Source organism: Mya arenaria, chromosome 11 (assembly GCF_026914265.1).
Source record: "Mya arenaria isolate MELC-2E11 chromosome 11, ASM2691426v1".
In the NCBI taxonomy this organism is placed as follows: domain Eukaryota; kingdom Metazoa; phylum Mollusca; class Bivalvia; order Myida; family Myidae; genus Mya; species Mya arenaria.
In genome coordinates, this window is record NC_069132.1 from 9,731,887 (window position 1) to 9,755,551 (window position 23,665).

Here is a 23,665-nt window from a genome sequence, read left to right on the forward strand (position 1 = left end):
TACAACGTTATATCATTTTATTGGTTTTATACATAATATTTATACAATCAGGTATCAAGTTATAACATATATGATAGACTGTGAATGGCAACACGAGACTGAGGAAGATAGAGGGAGAAAAAAAGATGAACGAATAGAAATAGATATAACAGACACACTAAGGGCAACAGAGGAATAGAACATACACCTCCAGTTAGAGAGGTAGAAGAAGCATGCATAAGCACAAGCAAAGAAACATATAGCGGTAGAACAAGCATGTACACACACTGATTTAGAGGGAGATCACGCACGCACATGTGCTTATATACACACCCACTCACACACAGATAAAAGGAGGCAGATAACATACAAAGGAATAAAAGGTAGACGAAGCACACAGACACACACACACACACACACACGCACACACGCACACACACGCACACACGCACACACACACACACACACACACACACATTGTTATGGTAAACAGTAAAAGTACCTGTTTCCTTGTTTGCCTTCTTGTTTGCCTTCTTGTTTGCCTTTAACTTCAATTAATTTAATTCATATGGTAAACAATTATGCATGGTGTTTATTATCATATAAACCATGCAAACATGCAACAACAAATGGACAATTTAAGAAAAAATCAAATTTCATGCCGAAAAATAGGTAATATATGTCAATGAGCAAAGACAAAATAAATACATTTTTGATATGTAAGAAACTGATTTCCTTAGCATCGATAAATGTAAAATGATTTCACTGCTAATAATGCACAAAAGATCATTCCTTTAATATTTTTGGTGCCCGGCAAGCATGAGGTTTGGCGCTATTAACTGGTTTAAATCCTCCTTGAGTTTCACTCTCCGTTAAAAAGGGAAATTACGACATTAATCATTAAATGGATTCACTTTGGTATGTCCTTTCGATAGCTCTGAAACTCCTTATGAATGATGACCTCAATCTCCTCCTTAGTGCACCTCACACCTGTTGGACATAAAATATGTAGATTACATAAGAATTTAGACTTTCAGAACATAACAGTTATAATTAATAATATTCAATAACAATCATATCTTTACTTTATAACTTTTGCATTTTCATTTCCTACAAAATCTTATAGAAAAAAATTAACCAAATAAAACTTTCTTAGTATCACACTATTTTTAAAGACCAAGGAATACACAGACCAAAACAGTTATTTCCACTGTTAGATTAGATTTCAATGCAATTAACATGATGTGCCGAGATATTTACATAAATTGAATTGGAAAATATTTGAGGTGGTACGCAAACTTTAACATAAATTCTAAGTAGAAAAAGGGGCATAATTTTGTCAAAATGCTTGATGGGGTTACCCCCTCATGTGTACAGGTTGGGGGCATGATGGTGAACAAGTGTGCAAAGTTTCAAAGCCATATGTCAATGGACTTTGAAAATATTTGAGGTGGTACGCAAACTTTAACATAAGTGGTTACGCCGACGCTTGGGTGACTAGGATAGCTCTCCTTATTCTTCGAATAGTCGAGCTAAAAATAGGATACTAATAAGACACATATATTTGCCTTAGAAGGATCAGATAGCATTTATCCTAATAATTTTAGAACTAAAAACTCTTACACAAAGGATAACAAAAGCCAAATCTACACATAAATGTTATCAAATTCAGTAAGCCAAGTCAACAAATGTACCTGTTCATCATCATCAATAGGACCAAATCCACTATGTTGTATGGCTCTCTTGGCTCTCTGTGACAGCCAAGTGAAGATCATAAGTGTCATATACTATTTTTGGAATCATTGTGTGCCCTGCACTGTTGTCTGGCCTTTTTCCTATAAAATAAGTGCAAAGTTTCATTGCTGTTTCTCTAACGCTATTATGATATTAAATATTTTGCAACCGGGAAAGTCAATGTGATATGTACTTGATTAAAATAATTCACTATGTTAAGCAGGAGTATAATATAGATTCTGTACACATGTATCAGGTGTTACATTGGACTTATTATTATTTAATAAACAGCCAAATGGGCAGAGTGTATAATAAACATGTATGTATAAATATGGTATGTACAGTAAAATCAAACGATCTTGGTTCAACATTCATCTGCTTGAGTTGAAATGTAAAACTATAAACAAGAGGGCCATGATGGCCCTAAATCGCTCACCTGATTGAAAGAGTTTAACCTTTGTTATTAATATAGCTTGTTTCTCAAAGAATACTGAACAAGAGCTGTCAAAGTATGTGACAAATGCCCCCCAATGTGACATTGATCTATGAACAAGTACATAAAAAGTTGATCTTGCCTTTATGTGTCAACTACATACTGCAAGTTATATTAAATTGCCTCTGAGCATAGAAAAAAAAACAATCATACTAAATGACAGCCAACACTCTTTATGTCCTCATATTCAGCATTCTATTGTGAATAAACACTTAGTGTATCTTTCACCTTAGAGGTAGGGACATGGGTCTTGCACACGACACGTTGTCTTGGTATGTCGAAAACATATGGCAAGTCATTTTAAAATCTGTCCATATAAGAGTAAGTCACAGCGCGGACACGACAGCCTATATTTTCATTCAGGTTGCCATGGCAACCAGAGTTCTACATGGAATTAATTTCTTTGAACAATTTTGAAAAAGCACCAAACAAGGATCATTCCTATGAAGTTTCATCAAAATTGTCAAAGCGGTTTAGGAGAAGAAGATGATTATAACCAATTGTTGACATTTTCCTTTAGGTTGCCATGGCAACCGGGCCAAACAAAATTATGTGAACAAATTTATGAGAGGTCCATGCAAGGACACTTCAAACCAAATTTGCTGAAGATCTATCAAGGGGTTCATGCGAAGAAAATGTTCAGTTTTTTTTACTAATTTTAGCTCTGGTGGCCCTTAAAAGGGGCCAAACAAAATTATTTGAAAAGACCTGACAGAGGCCCATGCTAGGATGCTTCAGACTTGAAGATCCATCAAGCAGTTAATAAGATCAAGTTGTTTAAAGGTTTTTCTATTTTTTGCTCTGGTGACCCCTAAAAGGGGCCAAACAAAACCATTTGAACAAAGTTGAGAGAGGACCATGTAAGGATGCTACATATCAAGTATGGAGTCATTCTGACCTTTACTTTCAGAGGAAAAGATGTTTAAGTGACAAGACAATGTAAAAACAAATGACCCCTGAGCAAGGCCAATTTGACCCCGGGACAATAATTTGAATACCTTTGGTGTAGGTCCACTAGGTAACACTATATACCAAATATGAAAGCTCTAGGTCTTATATTTTGGAGAAGAGGATTTTTAAAGTTTTATTATATAAGACTATATAAAAATATTGAAAACCTAAGCCTATGAACACGGGGCATGGCCAATTTTGACCCCAGGGCTAAAGTTTGAACAATCTTAATAGTGGTCCGATAAACAATGCTTCATACCAAATATTTAAGGCCTTCGCCTTTTGGTTTCGGAGAAGAAGATTTTATAAGTTTTCATCATATACATATGTAAGGAAACCCATGACCGCCCGGGTGGGGCCATTTTTTGACCCCAGGGCCAAAGATTGAACAATATTGGTACAAGTCAACCATATGATATATCATGCCAAATATCTAAGCTCTTGTCACTACTTGATTTTACTTGTGTATCTATATATTGAAAATTGGTATGTGTACTAAATATGTTATCCAGTTTAAATTAAGACGTTACTTGTCTTTGTGAGTTCGGAGAAGATTTTTTAAGTTTTCACTATAACACATATAGAGAAAACCCATCAGCCCCGGGGTGTGGCCAATTTTGACCCCAGGGCCATAATTTGAACAAACTTTGTAGAGGTCCACTAGACGATGAATCATGCCAAATATCTAAGCTCTAAGCCACGTAAGTTCAGAGGAGATGATTTTTGAAATTTTCACTATAAACATATAGAGAAAACCCATGACCCCCGAAGGGAGTGGGGCCAATTTTGACCCCAAGGCCATAATTTTAACAATCTTTGTAGAGGTCCACTAGACGATGAATCATGCCAAATATCTAAGCTCTAGTCCAAGTAAGTTCAGAGGAGAAGATTTTTGAAGTTTTAACTATAAACATATAGAGAATACCCTAACCCCCTGGGCGGGGCCAATTTTGACCCCAAGGCCATAATTTGAACAATCTTTGTAGAGGTCCACTAGACGATGAATCAAGCCAAATCTCTAAGCTCTAAGCAACGTAAGTTCAGAGGAGATTTTTTATTTTTTTTAATACAAACATATAGAGAAAACCCATGACCGCCCAGGGGCGGGGCCAATTTTGACCACAGGGCCATAATTTGAACAATCTTTGTAGAGGTCCACTAGACGATGAATCATGCCAAATGCCTGATTTACTTTTAATCAAAAGGTGGTGATCTACCTCAAACTTTCAGTTTTGTTTTGTTTTTGGTAACTTTCAGTTGAAATGGTTTTTGAAATAAAAGTTTATTAAGTGTGAACTGGATTTTTTCTTTTCCTTTGTTGATGGTTGTTTTTTGTGTTAATGACATCTGAACGTTTTTACTTTTATTCACTAAAACATTATTTTTTAATTCCATCAAAGCATCACAAAATTTTCGAAGAACAGTACACTACAAAATTAAACAACGTTTCTTACGCAAGAACAGCGCATAATCTTTATAAATAACATTTTGAGTCTAGTAAGTACTGATCATTTTAAACAATGTATGTGCCAAATAGTTTAAGCCAAGTACATACCAATGATTCTCAACAAAGTGTGTACCAATCATTCTGAGGAGAGGTCTATAAATAATTCACAGCCAAGTACATTCTGAGCCAAGTATGTACTAATCATTCTCAGCCAAGTACTTACCAATCATTCTCAGCATCGTCTCCATGTGGCAGTTATCGTTGTGCGAGTCCAGCCAGGGGCCGCACTGGAACACGTGCCTTATGTGTGACTTGTCCTCGCTCCTTTCTGTGACAACAACCATCTCCACAAAAAAGCCAGCCCTGTGTCCCCTACCATCATGACCCAACGAGAGTTGCTCCAGAGTCTCAAGATCCACAACTTCAAACAAATGTGTCCAACTGCAAAATGAGTAATAGCAAAAGCTTGTTAACATTTAACTTTAACTAGAGTGTGGTCTTGTGTTGTGGAGAAAATCAAAGTACCTACTTGTCCGGCTTAGTGAGCACTAACCAAACATAAAGTGACTTGTTGTCACCCTAGTCAACATATCAGGGACATACTAGGCCAGAGAGGAATACATAGTGACCTCCGGATACTGGTTGTCACCCTAGTCAACACATTAGGGACATACTAGGCCAGAGAGGAAGAGTGACCTCCGGATACTGGTTGTCGCCAAATGAAACACATAATAATTGTCACCCTAGTAGACACATTATAGGGACAAACTAGGACAGAGCTGAATACATAGTGACCTCCGGATACTGGTTGTCGCCCTAGTAGACACATACTAAGTCAGAGATGACTACATAGTGACCTCCGGATACTGGTTGTCGCCCTAGTAGACACATTAAAGGGACATACTAGGTAAGAGATGAATATATAGTGACTCCGGATACTGGTTGTCGCCCTAGTAGACACATTATAGGGACATACTAGGTCAGAGCTGGATACATAGTGACCTCCGGTTACTGGTTGTCGCCCTAGTAGACACATTATAGGGACATACTAGGTAAGAGATGGATACATAGTGACCTCCGGATACCGGTTGTCGCCCTAGTAGACACATTATAGGGACAAACTAGGTAAGAGATGGATACATAGTGACCTCCGGATACCGGTTGTCAACCCTAGTAGACACATTATAGGGAAATACTAGGTAAGAGATGGATACATAGTGACCTCCCGATACCGGTTGTCGCCCTAGTAGACATATTATAGGGACATACTAGGTAAGAGATGGATACATAGTGACCTCCGGATACCGGTTGTCGCCCTAGTAGACATATTATAGGGACATACACATGTACTAGGTAAGAGATGGATACATAGTGACCTCCGGATAACGGTTGTCGCCCTAGTAGACACATTATAGGGACATACTAGGTAAGAGATGGATACATAGTGACCTCCGGATACTGGTTGTCGCCCTAGTAGACACATTATAGGGACAAACTAGGACAGAGCTGGATACATAGTGACCTCCGGATACTGGTTGTCGCCCTAGTAGACACATTATAGGGACAAACTAGGACAGAGCTGGATACATAGTGACCTCCGGATACTGGTTGTCGCCCTAGTAGACACATTATAGGGACAAACTAGGACAGAGCTGGATACATAGTGACCTCCTGATACTGGTTGTCGCCCTAGTAGACACATTATGGGACAAACTAGGACAGCGCTGGATACATAGTGACCTCCGGATACTGGTTGTCGCCCTAGTAGACACATTATGGGACAAACTAGGACAGAGCTGGATAAATAGTGACCTCCGGATACTGGTTGTCGCCCTAGTAGACACATAATAGGGACATACTAGGACAGAGCTGGATAAATAGTGACCTCCGGATACTTGTTGTCGCCTTAGTAGACACATTATAGGGACATACTAGGTCAGGGATGAATACATAGTGACCTCCGGATAACGGCTGTTACCCTAGTAGACATATTATAGGGACATACTAGGTAAGAGATGAATACATAGTGACCTCCGAATACTGGTTGTCGCCCTAGTAGACACATACTAGGTCAGAGATGAATACATAGTGACCTCCGGATACTGGTTGTCGCCCTAGTAGACTCATTATAGGTCAGAGATGAATACATAGTGACCTCCGGATACTGGTTGTCGCCCTAGTAGACATATTTTAGTGATATACTAGGTAAGAGATGAATACATAGTGACCTCCGGATACTGGTTGTCGCCCTAGTAGACACATACTAGGTCAGAGATGAATACATAGTGACCTCCGGATACTGGTTGTCGCCCTAGTAGACACATACTAGGTCAGAGATGAATACATAGTGACCTCCGGATACTGGTTGTCGCCCTAGTAGACATATTTTAGTGACATTCTAGGTCAGAGCTGGATAAATAGTGACCCCCGGATACTGGTTGTCGTCCTACTAACACATTATAGGGACATACTAGGTCAGAAATTAATACATAGTGATCTCCGGATACTGGTTGTCGCCCTAGTAGACACATTATAGGGACATACTAGGTAAGAGATGAATACATCTGGATACTGGTTGTCGTCCTAGTAGACTCATTATAGGGACATACTAGGTCAGAGCCGGATTCATAGTGACCTCCGGATACTGGTTGTCGCCCTTGTAGACATATTTTAGGGACATACTAGGTCAGAGCTGGATAAATAGTGACCACCGGATACTGGTTGTCGCCTTAGTAGACACATTATAGGGACATACTAGGTCAGGGATGAATACATAGTGACCTCTGGATACTGGTAGTCGCCCTAATAGACACATTATAGGGACATACTAGGTAAGAGATGAATACATAGTGACCTCCGGATAAAGGTTGTCGCCCTTGTAGACATATTATAGGGAAATACTAGGACAGCGCAGTATACATAGTGACCTCCAGATACTGGTTGTCGCCCTTGTAGACATATACTAGGTCAGAGCTGAATACTTAGTGACCTCTGGATACCGGTTGTCGCCCTAGTAGACACATTATAGGGACAAACTAGGTCAGAGCCGGATAGATAGTGACCTCCTGATACTGGTTGTCACCCTAGTAGACACATTATAGGGACATACTAGGTCAGAGCTGGATACATAGTGACCTCCGGATACTGGTTGTCGCCCTAGTAGACACATTATAGGGACAAACTAGGTCAGAGCCGGATTCATAGTGACCTCCGGATACTGGTTGTCGCCCTAGTAGACACATTATAGGGGCATACTAGGTAAGAGATGAATATATAGTGACCTCCGGATACTGACCTCCGGATACTGGTTGTCACCCTAGCAGACACATAATAGGGACAAACTAGGTCAATTATAGTGATATACTAGGTCAGAGCCGGATAGATAGTGACCTCCGGATACTGGTTGTCGCCCTAGTAGACTCATTATAGGGACATACTAGGTCAGAGCTGGATACATAGTGACCTCCGGATACTGGTTGTCGCCCTAGTAGACACATTATAGGGACATACTAGGTAAGAGATGAATACATAGTGACCTCCGGATACTGGTTGTCGCCCTAGTAGACATATTATAGGGACATAGTAGGTAAGAGATGAATACATAGTGACCTCCGGATACTGGTTGTCGCCCTAGTAGACACATTATAGGGACATACTAGGTCAGAGTTGGATACATAGTGACCTCCGGATACTGGTTGTCGCCCTTATAGACACATTATAGGGACATACTAGGTAAGAGATGAATACATAGTGACCTCCGGATACTGGTTGTCGCCCTAGTAGACATATTATAGGGAAATACTAGGACAGCGCCGTATACATAGTGACCTCCGGATACTGGTTGCCGCCCTTGTAGACATATACTAGGTCAGAGCTGAATACTTAGTGACCTCTGGATACCGGTTGTCGCCCTAGTAGACACATTATAGGGACAAACTAGGTCAGAGCCGGATTCATAGTGACCTCCGGATACTGGTTGTCGCCCTAGTAGACACATTATAGGGGCATACTAGGTAAGAGCTGGATACATAGTGACCTCCGGATACTGGTTGTCGCCCTAGTAGACACATTATAGGGACAAACTAGGTCAGAGCCGGATTCATAGTGACCTCCGGATACTGGTTGTCGCCCTAGTAGACACATTACAGGGGCATACTAGGTAAGAGATGAATATATAGTGACCTCCGGATACTGGTTGTCACCCTAGCAGACACATAATAGGGACAAACTAGGTCAATTATAGTGATATACTAGGTCAGAGCCGGATAGATAGTGACCTCCGGATACTGGTTGTCGCCCTAGTAGACTCATTATAGGGACATACTAGGTCAGAGCTGGATACATAGTGACCTCCGGATACTGGTTGTCGCCCGAGTAGACACATTATAGGGACATACTAGGTCAGAGCCGGATTCATAGTGACCTCCGGATACTTGTTGTCGCCCTTGTAGACATATTTTAGGGACATACTAGGTCAGAGCTGGATAAATAGTGACCACCGGATACTGGTTGTCGCCTTAGTAGACACATTATAGGGACATACTAGGTCAGGGATGAATACATAGTGACCTCCGGATACTGGTTGTCGCCCCTAATAGACACATTATAGGGACATACTAGGTAAGAGATGAATACATAGTGACCTCCGGATACTGGTTGTCGCCCTTGTAGACATATTATAGGGAAATACTAGGACAGCGCCGTATACATAGTGACCTCCAGATACTGGTTGTCGCCCTTGTAGACATATACTAGGTCAGAGCTGAATACTTAGTGACCTCTGGATACCGGTTGTCGCCCTAGTAGACACATTATAGGGACAAACTAGGTCAGAGCCGGATAGATAGTGACCTCCTGATACTGGTTGTCACCCTAGTAGACACATTATAGGGACATACTAGGTCAGAGCTGGATACATAGTGACCTCCGGATACTGGTTGTCGCCCTAGTAGACACATTATAGGGACAAACTAGGTCAGAGCCGGATTCATAGTGACCTCCGGATACTGGTTGTCGCCCTAGTAGACACATTATAGGGGCATACTAGGTAAGAGATGAATATATAGTGACCTCCGGATACTGGTTGTCACCCTAGCAGACACATAATAGGGACAAACTAGGTCAATTATAGTGATATACTAGGTCAGAGCCGGATAGATAGTGACCTCCGGATACTGGTTGTCGCCCTAGTAGACTCATTATAGGGACATACTAGGTCAGAGCTGGATACATAGTGACCTCCGGATACTGGTTGTCGCCCGAGTAGACACATTATAGGGACATACTAGGTCAGAGCCGGATTCATAGTGACCTCCGGATACTGGTTGTCGCCCTTGTAGACATATTTTAGGGACATACTAGGTCATAGCTGGATAAATAGTGACCACCGGATACTGGTTGTCGCCTTAGTAGACACATTATAGGGACATACTAGGTCAGGGATGAATACATAGTGACCTCCGGATACTGGTTGTCGCCCTAATAGACACATTATAGGGACATACTAGGTAAGAGATGAATACATAGTGACCTCCGGATACTGGTTGTCGCCCTTGTAGACATATTATAGGGAAATACTAGGACAGCGCCGTATACATAGTGACCTCCAGATACTGGTTGTCGCCCTTGTAGACATATACTAGGTCAGAGCTGAATACTTAGTGACCTCTGGATACCGGTTGTCGCCCTAGTAGACACATTATAGGGACAAACTAGGTCAGAGCCGGAGAGATAGTGACCTCCTGATACTGGTTGTCACCCTAGTAGACACATTATAGGGACATACTAGGTCAGAGCTGGATACATAGTGACCTCCGGATACTGGTTGTCGCCCTAGTAGACACATTATAGGGACAAACTAGGTCAGAGCCGGATTCATAGTGACCTCCGGATACTGGTTGTCGCCCTAGTAGACACATTATAGGGGCATACTAGGTAAGAGATGAATATATAGTGACCTCAGGATACTGACCTCCGGATACTGGTTGTCACCCTAGCAGACACATAATAGGGACAAACTAGGTCAATTATAGTGATATACTAGGTCAGAGCCGGATAGATAGTGACCTCCGGATACTGGTTGTCGCCCTAGTAGACTCATTATAGGGACATACTAGGTCAGAGCTGGATACATAGTGACCTCCGGATACTGGTTGTCGCCCGAGTAGACACATTATAGGGACATACTAGGTAAGAGATGAATACATAGTGACCTCCGGATACTGGTTGTCGCCCTAGTAGACATATTATAGGGACATAGTAGGTAAGAGATGAATACATAGTGACCTCCGGATACTGGTTGTCGCCCTAGTAGACACATAATAGGGACAAACTAGGTCAGAGTTGGATACATAGTGACCTCCGGATACTGGTTGTCGCCCTAGTAGACACATTATAGGGACATACTAGGTAAGAGATGAATACATAGTGACCTCCGGATACTGGTTGTCGCCCTAGTAGACATATTATAGGGAAATACTAGGACAGCGCCGTATACATAGTGACCTCCGGATACTGGTTGCCGCCCTTGTAGACATATACTAGGTCAGAGCTGAATACTTAGTGACCTCTGGATACCGGTTGTCGCCCTAGTAGACACATTATAGGGACAAACTAGGTCAGAGCCGGATTCATAGTGACCTCCGGATACTGGTTGTCGCCCTAGTAGACACATTATAGGGGCATACTAGGTAAGAGCTGGATACATAGTGACCTCCGGATACTGGTTGTCGCCCTAGTAGACACATTATAGGGACAAACTAGGTCAGAGCCGGATTCATAGTGACCTCCGGATACTGGTTGTCGCCCTAGTAGACACATTATAGGGGCATACTAGGTAAGAGATGAATATATAGTGACCTCCGGATACTGGTTGTCACCCTAGCAGACACATAATAGGGACAAACTAGGTCAATTATAGTGATATACTATGTCAGAGCCGGATAGATAGTGACCTCCGGATACTGGTTGTCGCCCTAGTAGACTCATTATAGGGACATACTAGGTCAGAGCTGGATACATAGTGACCTCCGGATACTGGTTGTCGCCTGAGTAGACACATTATAGGGACATACTAGGTCAGAGCCGGATTCATAGTGACCTCCAGATACTGGTTGTCGCCCTTGTAGACATATTTTAGGGACATACTAGGTCAGAGCTGGATAAATAGTGACCACCGGATACTGGTTGTCGCCTTAGTAGACACATTATAGGGACATACTAGGTCAGGGATGAATACATAGTGACCTCCGGATACTGGTTGTCGCCCTAATAGACACATTATAGGGACATACTAGGTAAGAGATGAATACATAGTGACCTCCGGATACTGGTTGTCGCCCTTGTAGACATATTATAGGGTAATACTAGGACAGCGCCGTATACATAGTGACCTCCAGATACTGGTTGTCGCCCTTGTAGACATATACTAGGTCAGAGCTGAATACTTAGTGACCTCTGGATACCGGTTGTCGCCCTAGTAGACACATTATAGGGACAAACTAGGTCAGAGCCGGATAGATAGTGACCTCCTGATACTGGTTGTCACCCTAGTAGACACATTATAGGGACATACTAGGTCAGAGCTGGATACATAGTGACCTCCGGATACTGGTTGTCGCCCTTGTAGACACATTATAGGGACAAACTAGGTCAGAGCCGGATTCATAGTGACCTCCGGATACTGGTTGTCGCCCTAGTAGACACATTATAGGGGCATACTAGGTAAGAGATGAATATATAGTGACCTCCGGATACTGGTTGTCACCCTAGCAGACACATAATAGGGACAAACTAGGTCAATTATAGTGATATACTAGGTCAGAGCCGGATAGATAGTGACCTCCGGATACTGGTTGTCGCCCTAGTAGACTCATTATAGGGACATACTAGGTCAGAGCTGGATACATAGTGACCTCCGGATACTGGTTGTCGCCCGAGTAGACACATTATAGGGACATACTAGGTCAGAGCCGGATTCATAGTGACCTCCGGATACTGGTTGTCGCCCTTGTAGACATATTTTAGGGACATACTAGGTCAGAGCTGGATAAATAGTGACCACCGGATACTGGTTGTCGCCTTAGTAGACACATTATAGGGACATACTAGGTCAGGGATGAATACATAGTGACCTCCGGATACTGGTTGTCGCCCTAATAGACACATTATAGGGACATACTAGGTAAGAGATGAATACATAGTGACCTCCGGATACTGGTTGTGGCCCTTGTAGACATATAATAGGGAAATACTAGGACAGCGCCGTATACATAGTGACCTCCAGATACTGGTTGTCCCCCTTGTAGACATATACTAGGTCAGAGCTGAATACTTAGTGACCTCTGGATACCGGTTGTCGCCCTAGTAGACACATTATAGGGACAAACTAGGTCAGAGCCGGATAGATAGTGACCTCCTGATACTGGTTGTCACCCTAGTAGACACATTATAGGGACATACTAGGTCAGAGCTGGATACATAGTGACCTCCGGATACTGGTTGTCGCCCTAGTAGACACATTATAGGGACAAACTAGGTCAGAGCCGGATTCATAGTGACCTCCGGATACTGGTTGTCGCCCTAGTAGACACATTATAGGGGCATACTAGGTAAGAGATGAATATATAGTGACCTCCGGATACTGGTTGTCACCCTAGCAGACACATAATAGGGACAAACTAGGTCAATTATAGTGATATACTAGGTCAGAGCCGGATAGATAGTGACCTCCGGATACTGGTTGTCGCCCTAGTAGACTCATTATAGGGACATACTAGGTCAGAGCTGGATACATAGTGACCTCCGGATACTGGTTGTCGCCCGAGTAGACACATTATAGGGACATACTAGGTCAGAGCCGGATTCATAGTGACCTCCGGATACTGGTTGTCGCCCTTGTAGACATATTTTAGGGACATACTAGGTCAGAGCTGGATAAATAGTGACCACCGGATACTGGTTGTCGCCCTAGAAGACACATTAAAGGGACATACTAGGTAAGAGATGAATATATAGTGACTCCGGATACTGGTTGTCGCCCTAGTAGACACATTTTAGGGACATACTAGGACAGGGATGAATACATAGTGACCACCGGATACCGGTTGTCGCCCTAGTAGACACATTATAGGGACATACTAGGTGAAAGCCGGACACATAGTGACTACGGATACTGGTTGTCGTCCTAGTAGACACATTATAGGGACATACTAGGACAGGGATGAATACATAGTGACCATCGGATACCGGTCGTCGCCCTAGTAGACACATTATAGGGACATACTAGGTAAGAGATGAATATATAGTGACCTCCGGATACTGGTTGTCGACCTAGTAGACACATTATAGGGACAAACTAGGACAGAGCTGGATACATAGTAACCTCCGGATACTGATTGTCGCCCTAGTAGACACATTTAAGGGACATACTAGGTCAGAGAGGAATACATTGTGACCTCCGGATACTGGTTGTCGCCCTAGTAGAGACATTATAGGGACATACTAGGTCAGAGCTGGATAAATAGTGACCTCCGGATATTGGTTGTCGCCCAAGTAGACACAAAATAGGGACATACTAGCTCAGAGATGAATACATAGTGAACTCCAGATAACGGTTGTCGCCCCAGTCAACACATTATAGAGACAAACTAGGACAGAGCTGGATACATAGTGACCTCCGGATACTGGTTGTCGCCTAAGGAGACACATAATAGGGAGATACTTTGTCAAAGTTGACTACAAAGTGACTTCTGGATACTGGTTGTCGCCCTAGTTGACACATTATAGGGACATACTAGGTCAGGGTGAATATATAGTGACCTCCGGCTACCAGACACATAATAGGGGCATGTATACGAGGCAATATAGAATCAAGAATTTGCGCAAGCCTGGATGACATTTTACAAGTGCAGGGCTTGATGGCTTATGTTAATTAACAACTGCAGGGCTTGCTGGCTTTTGTTTATTTCAACCACTTGACTTGTTGTCCTAGCAAACGCATAATAGGAACACACTAGAACTGTGCGATCTAGACCGGAGCTCTACATATAGTGACCTTCTACAATATTTCTATACACTATTACAGAGATAATAAGTTAATATTAGTTTGCCAGGAACACACTAGAACTGTGCGATCTAGACCGGAGCTCTACATATAGTGACCTTCTACAATATTTCTATACACTATTACAGAGATAATAAGTTAATATTAGTTTGCCATGAATTGTCAAACCGATGAATTTAGATGATAATTTAAATATGCGCTCGACGACATGCTTTACTGTTTACATAATACCTCGAATTTATATTACAATGTAATTTAATACCTGGTTATTCAAATCTACTATCTTTGGCATTGACAAAGGAAGACGTTTTCGATTATTTCTAATCGAAATTTAGTTCGTTGGCATATTTAATCGGTAGACCATAGTCCATACGCCATAAAAACATTATTCTCATTAATCGATTTGGTAGCCATTTTGATTTTGTGACGTTTGCACACGTCACACAAACAACTGCCCTTGACTCCGCCTCCTCCAGATACTGGATGTCGTTTAGCATTAACCTATAACAACTCGAGCTGGATCATTATCATAGCAACTCTGGGTGCAGAGAGGAAAACATTCCATGTGAGTTTTGGAGACTTTTTTATTTGTTTTGATTCCAATAGTCTTTAAAGAAAGTCAAATTAAATCAGTAAATAAATACATGAAATATATAAGATATTAAGAATGCTAATTTGTTGGTTTTACGCTTAAGTAACCATGACTCATGTCGGAGCGTTTTTACAATATTTCGTGTGTACTGTACTGTGTACAAAGGCAGTATACTAGCATTGATTAATTCACTTATGAAATTACCTGATAAAAGGCACTTCTGCGCACAAAACAGGATATTAGGATATGTTCGATGTGTCAGTCAGTGTAACTTTGGAATGTTGCGTCATTTACAAACTATTGAGTCAATATCATCTGTTGCCGAAACATGTTACCCCTGCATTGGAAAACCAAATTATTCATTTATTGGTTAATACTATTTTTTAATATTGTTGTAACTACATGGAGAAAGACGCGGGATTCTTTTATTATAAGACATTCTTAACATGAATATAACTCACTACAATGAAGTAAAGTTAAACATATGTATTGTTCTTTTAGAGGATTCTCCGGTATATTTGTAGCGAGATGGGATCACCTACGACACGAATACAAACGTATTTACACGGAGATCAAAGAAACAAAATACCTGGTTTGCTAAAATTGTCAGAGCAGAACACCAACGATAGACGACATACCCGTTATGTCAATTATATAAATGAGTTGCTTAGGTACTTTGGAAAAGAACGAGTCCATCTGGTCGGAAGTACAGCTGAAAACTTGAAATTGCGGTGGTCAACAGACGGTGGTGACGCCGACTTTCTTCTCGTATCAGGGAGACTGGAGATTCCAGTAGCAAATATAATACCGCGCTCAGATACGCCTAGGTACATTTGGTTGCGCGGTGATCATCTTGACGAGCGGTATCGTGGACATTTGCTTGATGGGAAGTATCTCTGCGCGCAGCTTTTGCGGACTGTCGATCCTCAATTGTTTACAACATTGCGCGCGATTCATACGATCGTGACATCGCCTGCAGATTTTGTTCCAGGAAGAGAGAGTCGAATGACAAGCGTTGGTGTAAACTCAAAGGTCGGTTTAGCAAGGCTACAAATGCGGGACCTTGTAGTTGACAACAACGCGTTCCCAGGGAAGACGAGAGGAAGGCATGTTGGGAAACGCTGCGCCAATATAACAGCACAGTTAAAACTACGTTGGAAAGAAGTGAAAGTAAACCAAGAAGATTTAAAGACATTGAAGAGACTTCTGAAGATAGTAGCACTAGTAAAGGAACCAGGAACTAAAGGAGAACATCATGGGTCGTTTAACTACTTTGCCACAATGCTATCTGAGGCGCTTAGCCGGCCTTCGCTTTTTGAAGATGATCTAGACGATGAGGAAGTCTTTGAAAACGATATGGATATTGATGAGAATCATGGTAATGAGAGGATCAAAGCAACTTACGATGACAAGACAAGCAAAGATTTTGTTCCTGCAGCCCGAGTAAGTGGAAAACTTCAGTGCATGGTTGATTTTCGAAACAGAATGACACATGCTGCATGGCCATCTCAGTCAATCGCTGAAGACATATTCAACAACGACGTTTTCGTAATATGTAGATCGGCTCCATTAAATCCATCCGCAGACAAAGATTTTTGCCTTGGTTTCAACCTTTCTGAAATAACACTTAGCCAGAATATGCCAGAAGTCGCTAAGACCGTCTACATTATCATGAAATCGTACTTGAAAGGTTTATTCCAAAAGCGGTTCAATGCTAAGAACCGTGAAGAAGTTAGACTGAAGTCGTACCATGTGAAGACGGCGATTTTTTGGACCCTTGAAAAGCATGGATCGTGTAGCTTTTGGACAGGGACTTCTGATGATTCCATTCTTCAGGGCATTCGTTACGTTCTCGACAAAATCAATAAATGCTTAAAAGACCGACAGCTGTGCCACTACTTCGTCACGAACAGCAACATGTTCGACGGGTTTCAGGAGGAGGAATATTCCCTGTGTGAAGCATGCGTGGACGAGATCATGAAAGACCCTGTCGGAAGTATTGCACTCTTTTTTGAATTGGATAAAGCAAAAAAGGCAGAATACTGGTTGTCTCCAGATGAGTTTGAGCAAGTTATGGCTTTAAAGAAGGATGGTGGAAGAAAGGACTTCGTTGATCGATTGGAAGATGCGTTAATTGATATGCTTAGAGGTTTCAATGAAGCTCCTAGGAGTCCCGATGGATCTTCTCCAATCAGAAACGCAGCTTTAGGCGTTATAGATTTGTTTCGTAAAGAAGAACAAGAGAAAACCGGGGGTAAACAGTCAAGACGGGAGAGTAATTGTGAAAGTCAACTAAAACCGGAACATGTCCTTAGTGGAAACCGTTCTGGGGCGTCGGTGGTTGGTGGGCTGCTTAATATGCTACCGCACAAAGGGAAAGACGTTCAAAAATGGACAGATGGACTTGTTCAGTTCGCATCGCATTTTCCTGAAAGTCGCAAGTACATTGATATGGTTGGTGGTAGTAGCGGGGTTTGGGATGTCTTGCAAGCCGCTTCAAGTTCAGATCCTTTAGCTGAGATCAGAGCGGCGGTCGACAGGTACTTGTCCTGTCCGGACGACGTGGTGGACTCTGTTGCTATGGAACTGAAGCAGAAGATAATCGCCTATTTCATTGGACAAAAGGAACTATAGTAAGATGACGACTCACTTGTCGTTTTATCACTTTTAACGATATTATTATAAAACTAGTGACCAAAAGACTACTACTCCCTGTGTTTTACATCATGCTGCTTATACCATAATGCATGTTTTTCGCTATGAAAGGTCAATAATGTCAAAAGCGTTCGTGTTATTCCATTTGATAAATCAATGTTTTTCATTGACTTCAATTGATTTAAAAGTCTGTTTAAAGCACAGTTTTGATGCGCAAGTAAATACTACAAATATTTCACTCCCCTTTGTTAATAATTTGGTTATATTTATTGTCGCACAAACCAAGTTACTGAAATGCTTCCGTGGCCGATGTTGTAAATGTGTTACATTTATTGTGACACGCCGAGATGACAATGCCTTTCTCCCCACTGCTGTTAATTCGTTACATTTATTGTCGCACAAGTCAAACTATGCTGTCGAGTCGATATAATATTATTTATGTCTCATGGTTGTTTACAAAGGTATTTCAAGGAGTTATTTATTGCCTTTTTAAGAAGCTCGAATAATCACAAAAACAATTTTCCTCAACAGGACAAATTTGTGACGATGTCCAATATGCATTTATGCAGATAATTAATATTGAACGCATTAGTTGCGCCAATACTAAACCTCGGCGCTTAAATTATTGGATATCACGAACGTAAAGACATCGCCTCAATCCAAAAATAAATACTGCAGGGAACTTGTATGTGTAAAGATCAACAAATACAGGCGCTCCTTATGGAGATTGAGAACTTGAGATACTTCCAATACAAATAAAAAAAATCCTAAAGAAGTACAGGTCTAAAATATTAACCATAACTCCTTATTTTTCAAATCATATAGTGTGCTTAAAATAAAATAAATCCATTTTGCCAGGCGCTGGAAAGAAATCGTTGATATTTCTATTCCATTTTTGTACAAGCAAGCATGGACATACGAATGATAAAATAATTGGACAAAAACAATGCGGACATGCTGTTATTCGGATAGAAAATACATCACACTTGTTTTTTTTTTGTTTTTTTCGGTTTATACAAATATTTATGAATAATGTGTTTTCATAAAGTTATTTATATACAGCAAGTAAACCGCTTTTCTCGGCCCAGTCAAGTTAAATAAACTAGACGCGAAATGGGGACATCTCGAGCCCGCTGAAAGTGCTTTTGACACAGAAATTATGCTCTTCCAAGTACTTACAACACTAAATAACATGGTGCTAATCAATACGTGTACCTGCGAAACTACACCTAACCATGGTGAACCTCCATTAAAATATTTTTTGCAGATCCTATAGTGCGTAGTAAAGATATGGTCCGGATAAGGCTTAGTCTAGTCCAGTTCTATCAACAGTACTCATTTTGAATTTAACCTCGAAGTTTGACATTGATCTTTGAGGTACAGACCAAGGTCTAGTGTGTGAGACGCCGCCCTATCGTGATGAGCTTTCATGGCATTTTCTTTTTAAAATCCTTTAATGCATGGTAAAGAAACAGCGCGGAAAAGGATCATTTCAACCTTTGATCTCTAACGTTGACCCTGACCTTTGAGGTACTGATCTGGGTCTTGTACGCGACATACCACTTCATCATTGTGAACCTCCATGACAAGTCCATTAAAAATTCTATACTGCATTGTTAAAATACAGCCCGGGCATGGATAATTTTAACCTTTGACCTCTAACTTTTACCCTGGCCTTAGAGGTACAGACCTAGGTCTTCAGCGCGACACGCCGCCACAACATGGTAAAATTTCATGGCAAGTTTTATGAAAAACCTATAATGCATGGTCAAGATTCATCCAGGACAAATTCAGTCTTGGCGAACGCACTCACTCACGCACGCACGTATATACACGAAACTGCCATCGTGACAACCATGTCTCGAGAAAAACAATTAAAACAATTTATATTATATTTTTATTATTCCAGGTTTGTTCTAGACGTTTCGCAGATGGTAGACAATTCAAAGAGAAAAGCCAAAACGCGCTGGCTGGTGAGGAAGCCCGTATAATCAATTGTTTGACAGTAACGCCATTGAAACTGATGTCGATAACAGTAACCCCAGTGAAACTGATGTCGATAACAGTAACACCAGTGAAACTGATGTTAATAACAGTACTCCCAGTGAAACTGATGTCGATAACAGTAACCCTGTTGTATCCAAATTGGAAATCCTGACTGCTACTTAATACAGAAAGTACTGGTGTAACACTCAATTCATGCCTCAGTAGAAACAATCCATATCTATGCTGCAATACGTATCCAGAAAGTTGCCGAAATCAGCACCATAACATCCTGTAATTATTAAATAACCTTGTTATACCCATATGCCTATGCTAAAAGCAGTGAAAGTTTATCAGCTCATAGAATTCTACTTTAGCCAAGACAGTACTTCTTCTGATTCGGATGCAAGATTTTACACCGGCTTGAGTTAGTTTGAAACCTTTGTGTATCTTTGCTGTTGTATTATCATAACTAGTATATCATACTAAATAGATGTGTTTATAAATGCATATGTATTATTATTGTGTTGGAAAACAACTGCTGAAGAAGAGGACTTCGTAATTTTGTAAATAAAACTGTCATAGTTATGCCATCATAAAGTGTCGCTATTTTCTGAGATCAATTAATCCATTGACTACACTGAATTTTAAGATACGACGGTTTGTTTTAGAGTGTCATTTTTGGCCATAAATGTATTGCATTTCACAATTTCATCTTATCTGGTTGATTAAAATATGCCATTATCTAGTTGTATGTATGCAGAAATATGTAGAGCAGCACCATTTGATGATGAAAATGCCATTTCAGTCCAGGTTCAGTAGAAAAAAGGCGGAATGGCATTTTGGGTAAAACGCCTTTTGCTAGTTTTGGGTGTATTTATTTATGTAAGAGTTATCGAAAGTGTAGTTCTTTTTGAATTTGCAGGAACGGTTTTGGGACCACACTCCATTCTTTAAGTGTCATTTAAGCCATGAAATGTATTGCATTTCCCCATTAATTTTTGTAAATTATCGCTATAAATTACATTTATCTTTTCCGTTTGATCATAATATTCTCCTATCCATGTGTTCACAACTTTCAACTATTTTTTCTTAAAAATTGAGAGACTTCCGCTTTTCTTACGTGCATACACACGTGATAAAAATTGGTGAAATTTGGACTGCGAGAACTTGAAATGTATGCATAACTGTGTAAAACTGCACCTTGTGGTGCTGAATATGCCATTTGAGTCCATGTTTGGTTAAAAGACCCACGGAAGAATGGCATATTTGGCCAAAACGCCATAAATTGCAGAAGCTCAGGCGATTTGATGACAGACAGTGAACTTGAAATATTTGAAACTGATTAAGCTATTTTGGATGCAATTATGTATGTATGACTAATCGGAAGAGTCCAAAAATCAGAGCACCGAAAGTGCTTCGAGACTTGGGAATGGTAAAATGGGGTCAAGATTGATGGAGCAAAGCATTGAAGAGGTCAGGAAATGTTCATTTACTGAACATATGGCTTCCATTTTACTTCATTTGATGTGGCTGAAATTTGCCCCGAGATGAACTTTGTAATGAAAACTCTATTACCTTTTGGAAGTTTTGGGAAGGATAGTTCGCCAAAACAATACTGATAACAGTTTCTGTTAAGTACTTGATCACAATAATTGACACCCAGGTAAAAATAATACATGTGAAAACTACAGAAATACAATGATTAATAAAACAAGCATTCCTGTTAAACGCTAGTGTGTGTGTGTGTGTGTGTGCGTGTGCGTGTGCGTGTGCGTGTACCTATATTTCTTAAGTGTGTTTGTGCATTTCAGCTGGTCAAAGACATAGATTTTGAAGATAAACAAAAGTTCAGACACAGAAACGTCGACAAATGCCCCCGGATGGCCTCAATAGACTGATAGCCATTAATATTTTGATCCGTCAGATAGCATTCAGTATCTTATATGTTTTCATCGTGACCTATCCTACCATCCCATAAAGTTTGTTAATATTTATAGGTCAATAAAGGGTCAGAACTTGTTTTTAAGATCATATAAAAAGTATGAGTAAAAATTCCAACTTAAACTAAAACTACAAGCGAAATCCAACATGCGTGTGTAACTGCTTTTTTTGTATCCCATAAATACCTTCCCCAGCTGGGATCTATATTAAATTAAAATACATACAAAGTCTGCATAGGTCTAATCAATCAAATAATAAACATAGATCAAAAAAATAAGCAATGTTTGAAATTATGCAAAAATGTTGTCAATATTATTCAAAATTTTAAATCTTTATCAAATTAGAATGAAATTTGATTGTATCAAACATTTATTTTATTTCACAATTTTCATTACAAAGAAACTTATATTTACACGAATTTATGTTCAGATTAATTTTTAAACTTCCATGATTTTCCCACAAAACAATAATATTGACAAAACTATTTTTTCAGTATGAACAATTCATTGTTTGCTCTTCAAACACAATTCCCCACTGCATCAGCTAGATTATGAAAACATTGTGCTAGCATTTGTATTTTCATGAATTATTTGACTGCCAAAATAAAGGGTGGTGATATAAATGCCACCATTACTCGGGGAAACTTAATACAATTTATGATTGCATTCAGCACTCATATACCTGGAGTATAAATTATCATAGATACCCTCTCTCCAAACTCTACCAACAGTTACGAAGCTTAATTTTGAGAACAACATAATGCTGTAAACTCTTGAACACACGGGTTATTTAGCCATCACACCAGCAGTGAGTTGAATGTTCAATAACATAATATTGCTGAAGTCCCTTTTGAAATGTTGGAAATATTGTAAATTACTCAGTACAAGTAATAAACAAATAACTAACAATGGCAATATCTGAAACCGCAGATTTCACCCTGACCTTCACCTGTGAGTCACTGACATTAAAATGAATAGGATCATCTGCTGATTATGAGCAATCAGCCAACGAAGTTTGAGGTCCTTATCCCTACGCGTTTTCAGTTATTGATCAGAAACGGATTTTCAGCTTAAGATCATCACGACCTTGGCCTTTAACCAACTGACCTCAGAATTAAAAGGGTTCATCAGCATGTCATGATCAACTTGCCTACCAAATTTGAGGCCAATGTGCAATGGGGAGGTCGGGCGAAAGAACGGTCCAATTACTTTATGCTTCCCTTCGGTGGCATAAAAAGAGAAGACCTTCGCCAAAACCAATCATGCCAAAAGAAGGGCACTGAAGAGGCCTCATCTTGACAACAAATCTACAAGAAAGCTCATATGAGTGTAAGGGTATATGTACTGAAGAGACATAATTAAACCTAAGCTAGCGTAAAAGTCCCAAAATCAGGTTAACGAGAATATAGGTGCTGAGTTCATTGCTGCTCACTATATAATTCGTGAGGGTCGGGAGACACAGTGTAATCAAAGCACTGAAAGTGCTGATGGACGGTGACATTGTTCGGTCTGCTGCAAGTATAGAACTAAGTCCTTTCTCTTATAAACACAGAAAATCATCGGAACCTAATCTTGAATATAGAAGCATAATTTGAATACTCTTAGGTGAGGACAATTAGACAATGCTTCAAACCAAATATCTAAGCTTGATATTTATTTTCCAAACATAATTATTCATCTTAATGCTGTAGCTTTGAAAAGTTGATGAAAAGGTCATCTGGCAATATCATCGTTAATGTTTGTTTGCAGAACTACTTCATAGTCAAAATTTCATTCCAGTTACATAACAAATACGCCAAAAGGACACAATCAAGATAACTGAAGC

At 40.4% G+C, this 23,665-nt stretch overlaps 1 protein-coding gene and 1 long non-coding RNA gene across 2 annotated transcripts; one reads left to right on the forward strand and one right to left on the reverse strand.

Moving 5' to 3' along the window:
* LOC128209742 (uncharacterized) lies at positions 1-15,085 on the reverse strand. The gene is made up of 4 exons (XR_008257057.1): positions 14,930-15,085; positions 4,828-5,045; positions 1,674-1,814; positions 1-969 (listed from the first exon to the last, which is right to left on the reverse strand). It is a non-coding gene; the product is annotated as an uncharacterized LOC128209742 (long non-coding RNA).
* An 18-nt stretch (positions 15,086-15,103) lies between these two features.
* LOC128209741 (uncharacterized) lies at positions 15,104-20,405 on the forward strand. Its single transcript, XM_052913923.1, has 3 exons — positions 15,104-15,232; positions 15,761-17,892; positions 19,824-20,405. Coding segments are annotated over exons 2-3 (2,106 nt in total). The 5' UTR covers positions 15,104-15,232; positions 15,761-15,787; the 3' UTR covers positions 19,825-20,405.
* Positions 20,406-23,665: the final 3,260 nt, after the last annotated feature.